The 9,081-nt window shown below is 49.2% G+C and overlaps 1 protein-coding gene across 1 annotated transcript in view; it reads left to right on the plus strand.

Moving 5' to 3' along the window:
* The window catches only part of Cadps (calcium dependent secretion activator), a 489,489-nt gene that overhangs the window by 305,048 nt on the left and 175,360 nt on the right, over nucleotides 1-9,081 (plus strand). Inside the window, exon 9 of the mRNA XM_023704988.1 lies at nucleotides 2,342-2,408. Coding sequence (XP_023560756.1) covers nucleotides 2,342-2,408 — 67 coding nt within the window. The remainder of the gene's footprint in view (nucleotides 1-2,341; nucleotides 2,409-9,081) is intronic.

The raw sequence follows: 9,081 nt of genomic DNA on the forward strand, positions 1-9,081 counted from the left end.
TGCCATCGCAGCCCGCCCATCTGCTCCAGGTGCTCCACATTCTGTTCAGTGACGCGCTTCAACCTGAGAACACAAAGACCTGGAGCTGGCTAGACAGCGGCGGCGCTGCGAGCCCACCATCCCTGTCGCTCTGGATGCCTTCTGACAAGTGCCATAGGAGTGGTGCATTCTGGGAGAGCCCCGCCCTCACCCACACCAACGACACTTCCCAGGGAGAGCTGTGAATTTCTCTGACCCCACCAACCTCCCTTTCTGAAGCCGCTAACCAGAAATCCCCTCTGTTCAATTAGAGTAGCAGTTCATTCTTAAAACTTTTTTTTTTTAGTTTAAGTTTATTTTTAACTGATGCATGAAAACATAAATATTGTACATATGCATGGGGTACCATGTGCTGTTTTGACGCCTGTACACATTGTATAATGTTGAAAGCAGGGTAAACACAGCTATCTCCTCCATGATCATTCCTTTATGGTGAGGCATTGATGATTTTTTTAAAAATCCTTTCTTCTAGCGTTTTGAAATGCATGGCGCGTAACGCTTACCTGTAGTCACGCCGCGGCACAGCGGCACCCAGGCTCCTTGCTTCTGGGCCTGCCTAATCCTGATGGACACTTCTGCCCCCCGGGCTCGTAGCTCAATGAGCTCACCTGCTTGCGGGCTAGAAGGGGGAAGTCGGCGTGCTGAGGCAGTGGAGGCTGCTTCGGAGCCACAGGGCCCTGAGTTTACATTTGATCGTATCATTGTGCAGCTGTGGAGCTCAACAAAAGTGACTCAAACTTTCTCAGCCCCTTCCCTCTCCTCTGAAGGAGGAATTCTAGTATAACAATACAGTTAACTGTAACTATTTACTTTTGGCCAGGTATTTTCTAAACACTTTATATTTCTCCTTTAATCCTCACTACCCTTGAATGAAGTACGATTACAATTATAGTTTTATGATATAACAACATAATATTACTTGCTATTATTGAGATTACTGCCCCCATTATACAGATGAAACAACTGAGAGACAGGCAGGAAAGCTCAAAAACTTGCTTGGCGCTGGATGGTAGATTTTGATACAATGTTTTGATATCTCATCAAGGTATTTAGAGAGATTACTCTGGTTTGTCCAAAGCTTGACATGCAGAACCAATTACAATAGAACAAGAATCCATCCACAACTTCTACCGTGTTTCAGGAATTGAGAGGAATTCCAAAGAATAAACAAGATTCTGGGCCAGGAATTTAGAAAGAAGGACAGGGTTCCGGCCCTTGAAGAGACAACAGTCTTAGAAGAACACTCTACCTGAGAACAAATAATCACAGCAGCGGGGCAGCCCTAAGGGCAGGATTATCTGCACAGCCCAGGAAGTGATGGCATTGGGTGGGAGTGCTGGGGAGGGGGTACTTTCCAGACAATAAAAATCAATTGTCTGGGCTGACTGAGAAATGAGGCGGCCAGGGACACAGGTCGGCTCCTGCATTTCTGACTGAGGTCCCAGTCGGTCTTGCCGCCAGCTATCCTCAAGAGCCCCTAAGAAGTCAAACAATAAACCATCAGCAAGATACATTAGTTGTTATGCTCCAAAGTGGACGCTGTGCTCTGCCTGTTCTGGGGTAAAGAGAAGACTTGGAAGTTGTCCGATCGGCTTATGTTCAGAGACAAACCAGTTTGGGAACTTGAGAATCGGCATGTAGTTGAATGTCTCAAGATTCCCGTCTTGGGAGGGTCTGGATGCTAACAGGGTCCCTTTCTTGACGGAGGTCAGCCCTCCTGTAACAGGCCACACAGCCACAGCCATCAAAACAATCCATGAAAGGATTAGTGACACTGGTCTCCAAGCCCAGATCGCCTTGAGCCACGTACGTGTACGCAGTCTTTGCTCTCCTCATTTCACTTTTCTCCATAAAGATTAAATCCCATCAGCTGGAGAAAGGAGGAGGGAAGGCATCCTGCGTGAATTATCCTGCCTGTGCCAGGATTCCAGTGGAGTAATGGGGGAAAGGTTTTCTTGAGCGAAACTTGATGAGAGGCAGAAGAACTGAGCTCAGAGGACTTCACACTCTCTCTGTCTTTTTCACAATCTCTCTCCGGAGCTGCCCAACCTGAGAGCCTTTTGACACAGAGGCACACAAAGCTACCGAGTAACAATGTTTTCCAAGGCACTCTCTGTAGTTGCTGAGGATGGGCCCAACTCCTCCTCACATGGCCTCAGCCCACTGCCTCATTCTCACTCATGGGTACCCACGGGTGCCCCTGCCCCTGGGCACGCGCCTCCCCAGGCACCCCCAGGGCAAGTGTGTCCAGCACTGAACTCGTGCAGGCATTAATACAGTGCCTTCTTTCTCTTCCTCTTAGGTATCTGTGGGCCATTGGGAAGAACGTGTGGAAGAGATGGAAGAAAAGGTTTTTCGTATTGGTGCAGGTAACTCGTCAACTCCGATATCAGCCTTAGGGGCCGTGTGTTAGACACGTGATAGGAAGAGCGACAGCTTGCTCCTTGTGGCAGGGCTTAAACACCGCACACAAGACTCAGCACTCAGCTCAGTGGGTTTCTCTAGATCCTATGTCCAGCTAAGACCATTGAGAGGAGGCAACAGAAGACATTCCTGTAGCCAGAGGGCTCCCCGGTGCTCCCTGTCCTGTTTTGATATCATTTTCACATTTGAAAAATTAATTCAAACTTTTAGCTCTTGCTCCAGTATCTGGAAAGTGTTCCCCTTTTCCTGGATGTCTTCTCTTTATTCGAACAACTCAGAAATGTGAGAGATAAAGGAAGAGTAGAACCCACCCCTGCCCAGGGCCCTGCCAGGGATGCGGGAGCCCGACAGCAAGAAGTGTGTAGCTAAGAGGCAGCAGGGGCGCGAGTGCTGTCCTAAAATAATCTGATATTTCTATGGTGGTCGTGGCAAACCATAGCTGGGTTTTGCATCTACCTTATTGTTTACAACATCTGATTTTGAGTCACCTATGGGGGCACTCTACCTCCTTGGTGCCTGGGGCTTCTGAAAACCTCTGCAGACTCTCAGGACTGTGCTTGACACAGTATTTCTTTCCAGAGAGATTATTTTTTCAAACAAAGCTAACCGAATTCTTCCGGCTATACTGCAACTCGGTTTTTCCACACTAGGACTTGTAGACATTTTTCCACGTTTGCACCACAGCTCTTGCTCCAGTATCTGGAAAGTGTTCCCCTTTTCCTGGATGTCTGGATGTCCAAACTCTGGGCTACTGCTAGCCATGCTCCGGGGGATGGCCACGTATACACATCCCACAGATCCAGATCTTGACAGCAGTTCATGATGCACTCGTAATATATAACTAATACGCTACTTTCTTGAGTGTTTCTAACAAAAAGTTTCCCAGAGGTAGTAACTCATACCCTTGCAAAGGGTTGTGTGGTTTGTTTCTGTGTGCGAGGACTTTTCAGGTTGCTATTTGCTGTTGCTGCTTCCTAATTTCTCAGCTCCAGCACAGCATTTACACTATAATTCTATTTACAAATTTTAATTTATACTGGACTCTGAAGTGAATCAACTGATAATTTAGTAACAAAGGGTGCTTCGCTAGTACTTAGAGTATGACAGCTCTGAAATCTCTCTATGAAGCAGCTCCCTTTTAGCTTTAAATGACCTCAGAAGTTCCACCAAGCCTGAACTTCGGCCAACACCCTCCGCAGAGCCCCTGGAACTGCTGCTGCCCCAGCAAGGCACAGTACGAGTCTCTTTCTGTGAACGCCAGCTTGGCTTTCATTACTGGTATAAGGTACAACGGAGCCTGGCAGCAGTTATTTAGAGGGACAGTTTTAGAGTGATGTCGTCTCCCCAAAATCTTGTCTGGCTAAACAGTGGAAGGCACTCATCCAAGAGAGCTCTCCTCTCGCTATCAGCTGGCCAGACCTTGCTGCACAGCACTCCGTGCAGGGTGTGGCGAGAGGGTGCAGAGCGCCGTGAGGTCAGGTCTTCTAGAATGGTACCTGTTGTGATTTTTATATACAAACAGGCAATCCAACTAATGGAGACTTTAAAAAGAAACAGAAATTGGAGTCCTGGATAGCTCAGAGGTAGCTCATAGGATCCATGGAAGGCTGAATGATCCACACTTGTTGAGGACAGAGCCTAGCCAGCTCCAAAAATCTGCCCTTCCCAGCGCAGTCAGAGGACACAAGGACTCTGACCATTTTCTACCCAAAGCACCCCACATGGTCATATTCCAGAAAGGAGGCCAAGTTGGCCCAGCGCGGGTCACACCCCTAGCCATTAGCAGGGGCAAAGGGCTGCGCTAGGACTGAGACCCACCGCGCTGGCTGTCTTTCTCCAGCACAAAAGCAGGACAGCACGCCCAGAAGAATGGCCCAGGCCCAGGAAGGACAGCAGGGGCCCACTTTAAAGAGAGCATGGTAGAACTCAGGAGCAAGGGCTCAGCAAGGAGCAGAGCTGAATCGGGCCAGTCCACTGCTGTCCGCAGCGCTTGGCGCCCAGGGCTTCCACGGCACAGCGGCCTCTCACAGGATCCCTCCCTGCTAGACTGGTCTGGGCCTGGTTCTGGTTCTGTTCTCTCTGTGTCCCTCCTTTTCCCCACTACACTCACACGTTTCCTGGCACAGTCATTGAGGAACTATCTGATAGGAAAGAAAGAAGGCAAATGAAGGTGGAGGAAAGGATGGTCCTCAGAAAGGACAGTGGTCTGGAGGGTGACATCTGTCCAGGCGACGTGGACCAGTGGTCCTCTCACCAAGAGGCGCATTCTTCCCTCTACTCAGAGGCAGCGGGTGAATGCTCCACCAGATGCCTTTGCTCTGAGCGTCTCTGAAATGACAAAGCACTTAGAAGTAGCTGACCTCTTACTTTGGGAGAGACCTGGCGGGGGGGGGGGGGGTCAGTTAAAAGAGGAAACTCTTCAGAAAAAGCACAAGAGGAAATGTGACCGAAGTATCTGGGAGCCCGGCCACGTCTGTACAGCATACACTGAACTGAGAAGGACGGGATTTTTAGGCCATGCAGCTGAGCACAGCTGTCTCAGCTTTCATGCTGACCCTCTGTGAGGAGACCAGAATCACCCAGAAGCTGAAAAGCAATCTATGTACTTGCCTCCGACAATCACGAAAGGGCACAAACCATCTAGGGCTCCTGGATTTTTCTAGAACAGCAGGAGAGATAAACTTCAGTGCTTAGTGAGTTTTTCCATGATTCTCACTAATCTTAATGAACCAGTGAGGTGGACTGGACCCTCTCTTTCAACCTAAACAGACACTCCTCAGTCCCCTCACAATTGTACCCTAAATACACGCCTCCCCGGACCCCTCTGTGGCCTCCAATGGTGACATCACAGCGGCCTGGTCCCAGGAAATTGCGGCACCAAGACAGAAGTGCAGGTTGTCTGTCTCTGTTCTTGTCCTGTCTGCTATGTCGATACCTAACTGTGGTTTTGGTGGCGAGCCTAGAAAATGCTGCGTTATCTCTGAATTCTCCTTCTTTTCTTCTCCCCTGCTTAAGCGAGGAGAACTTTATCCAAATGATAGAAAGTGAAACGACCCCTTGAAACAATCTCAGCGCTGAAATAGCTGCAGGAGAGAAGTCCAAGGTCTCCAGTTCTGGCTCAATTCAGAAGAAGAAATGTCCCAGGTTTTTTTAAATCAGGGTGGCAGTCTGGGTGGTGACCCCAGGTGCCTGGCGCCCACGTACAGTGTGGAATGCAGTTGGACAAATGAGGGGTTTTCCCTGTCAGCTGCACCCAGCCCTGAAACTCCAAGTACAAAACTGACAGAAGGAGACACAGTCTGATCAAGTCTAAGGGCAGGGCAGGGAGCCGAGACCCAGAGGACACCCAGGCAGTTGCCGGGAGCTCTGGGAAGGACGGGGTAAGGACACCACGAAACAGAAAGGCCACCAACCCAAGGGCCTGTCTCAGCTCTTGCTCTCTTTGACTCCAATGTTGAGTTTTGTAGAATGTATTTTACACAGAGCTGGAAGCAATAATTTCTGAGATAGTTTTATGGCTTAACATACTAGATTTAGTACAAGAAAATTTGTTTTAAAACCTGGAAGAAGATATCCAATTTCAATTCCTCAACCACCCCCCCAAACATGCGTGGGCACCCACACACACACCCCCCCCACACACACACACACTTTTATTGTGACCCAGAACTATTGAATTTTTCCCTAAGTGAGATCTTCTAGTGCTACTACTTGTTGCTGGGGGGTGGGGGGAGGGGAATGACAGATGGCAAATGAAGTTCTTACCAGAAACAAAGGACATCCCCAGAGGGGTAGAACCACAGTAGCAATTGCCATTCAGGAAGATAGGGGCTGGGACTGTTGATGGCTTGGCCAGCGTCAGCCAATCTAACTGTAAGGAGAATGAAGCCATTGCTTGGGGTTTCTGGGCTGGAGGCTGAGGCATCACTGCATGACGAGACGTGGTTCTCCAGGTCTGGGCCTGCACACCTACACAGACGTCCTTTCTGTGCAGACCCCGGGTGTCATTCAGAAGACTGAATGATGCTGAGGATCCGCCTTGGGGCCCAGAGGTCTGTGCATCTACCAAGCACCCAGGTAGTACCGATGCAGGTGGTCCAAGGACCCCTTGGAGAAACACTGCCTTAGAGGTCGCTGTCCCCTGAAACCAGGGGAGCCTTGTTCTCCTCAGGCCGTGCCCTCTCAGGGTGTGCGCTGTCCAGGAGCCGGCTAGACAGTGGACCTACACGAACTGTCAGTGCGGGTGGCAGGGCACAGCTTTGCGGTTCCAGTATTTGCCCTTTCAATTTAGCTGCAGACCCTACCACAGAGGTTAAGGGGAGCTAAGTCTTGAGCACCCTGAGTGCGGACAATCCTGGCTGCTCATTCTCCACCCACAGAGGCACAGCAGGGACCAAGTACAATGATTACCACCGTTAGTAACCCTAATCAAGCCACTGACCAAAACATTGATAATAATAAAGGGGCTGATCCCAGAGAGCTCTACTTGACAGTTGGAACACTTCACCTCGGGTGGGTGAGGGGAAGAGGGAAAGAAAGCCAACCCAACCCCATGCCAGCCCAGAGCGTCTACTCCTGTCTTTTTATTTTAAAAATATTTTTTCTGGGCTCAGGAGATAGCTCAGCAGTCTAAATGCCTTCCTGGCAAGCACAAAGTCCCTGATTCAATCCCCAGTACCACATGCTGTGCCCACCCTGGAGCCCAGGCATGCCATGCAGGCCCCTGAACTGGGCATGGTGGCTCCAGCCTGGAATCTCAGTGTGGGGAGGTTGAGACAGGAGGATCACAAGTCCAAGCTGCATAGCAAGACCCTGTATCATGAAAAATATATACTTTTTTTTTCTTCTACACTTGAAAGATTTCTGGTCTTAAATCAGTTTTCAGCCTCAGAAAGGTTAAGTAGCTTGCCCAAAGGCAATGGCTGGTGTGAGGGCTTAAGAAATTTATGCTTACAGAATGGTCTAGAACTTGCTTACTTTGCATGGCATGAAACACTGTGATCCCTAGGCCCACATCCTGTTTCTGATTTTCTACAGACTATGACTAAAAACTCTAGGGCCGGTCAGAGAGCTCAGCGAACTAAAGCGCCTGCTTGAGCAGAGGGCAGCAGCCACGCTTCAGTCCCTGGTTGCTGTGCCGGCCCCGCCCCGGGGGCTTGCTGATAAAGCAGTTGAGACTGGCATGGTGGCGCGTGCCAGTAATCCCAGCACTTGGGAGGCTGTAAACAGGAGGATCGCTAGGAGTCCAATCTAGTACTGAGACCCTGAACTAAATGCATAGAAAAAAAACTCTAACCATTCCCAGCTTTCACAAAAGATACTAAACCCAAGTGAGATAAAATGTTGGGTAATGTAAAACCCCTCATACACAGCAGTATTTCAATATTATTAAGAGTACAATATTCAAATAATCACAAAAGGATTATAAGGCATGTGCATAGCTGAGTCACAATGGATGTTTGTGTGCTCAATTTGACAAGTGCCCTAAAGGCCATTTATATATAAATTCTTGTTGCAAATAACAAAAATAACACAAACTAACTTAAGTTTTAAAAGAGCAAGATCTATACTGTGAATGAAATCAGTGATCCACTGAAGAGCCCTCCGGCGTAGCGAGGTGCGGGGATTGGACAGTGTCACCAGGACGGGTCTCTCTTTGTAGAGTCTTGGCTCTGCTTTTTTCTGAGCTGTCTCCATCCTCAGCACCATCCCTCCAGGTGGTGGCGCTGGCAGCTCGAGCTTTACAACACTGTAGCAGGCCTAGTGGAAAGAAAGCCTCTCTGTCCCCGTAGGCCCTTAGTGAGCTTTCATTGTGGTCATGTGCCCATCCTTCCACCAATCATTGCCACCACAGAGATGCATGCTGATTGGTCAGGCCTGGGCCACAGAAGCCATCTAGCCCACCTGCAGCTACAGAGGAAGTGATGCCCACGTGAACGTTTTGGACTGATGGTGAAATGGTGTTCTCCCAAAAAGGTCAGGACTCAGGCGCGAAACAAACGGATGCCTTGCACGCACACAGGACAGGGTCCCATTTCAAGTAGCCCAACTGTGTTCTGGGGAAGTTGTCTGAGCCGTCCAGGGCCACATGGCTAAGAGTAATTGGTCAGAAGATCTGATCCGGTTCTGTTCAGCTGCAGAACCTGTGCTTCCTCTGCCTGCATGAAAACAGCAGCCAGGAGTCTGGGCTGGAGACCCGCGATCAGAGCCACAACGTGCTACATGTGGTCCTCAGTGCCCCAGAAGTGTACACTTCACACCAGAAAAAGTTATCCACGCTTAACTCTTGGCTCGAGCAGCTATAGCTTCTTCGTGCACATGTGCCCTCTCAGCGAGACCCAACCGCACCAGGTCCCCAAGTTCTCACGGTGCAATCTATCCTTTTTTAAATACTCTTCACTATTAAAATCACACACTCCTGAAATAATGTGTCATGCCTGCCTTCCTAGTAAACACAAGGGAAGGAATCAGTGTCTACTTTTTTATATTCCCTGCACCAAACACACCATGAATGGATAGACAGACGGATGGACGGACAGACGGGTTGGTGGACAGATGGATGGATGGATGGATGGATGGATGGATGTGCCATAATAGCTCTTTTCTAATATATATATA

Source organism: Octodon degus, unplaced genomic scaffold (assembly GCF_000260255.1).
Source record: "Octodon degus isolate 3935 unplaced genomic scaffold, OctDeg1.0 scaffold00210, whole genome shotgun sequence".
Classification (NCBI taxonomy): Eukaryota; Metazoa; Chordata; class Mammalia; order Rodentia; family Octodontidae; genus Octodon; species Octodon degus.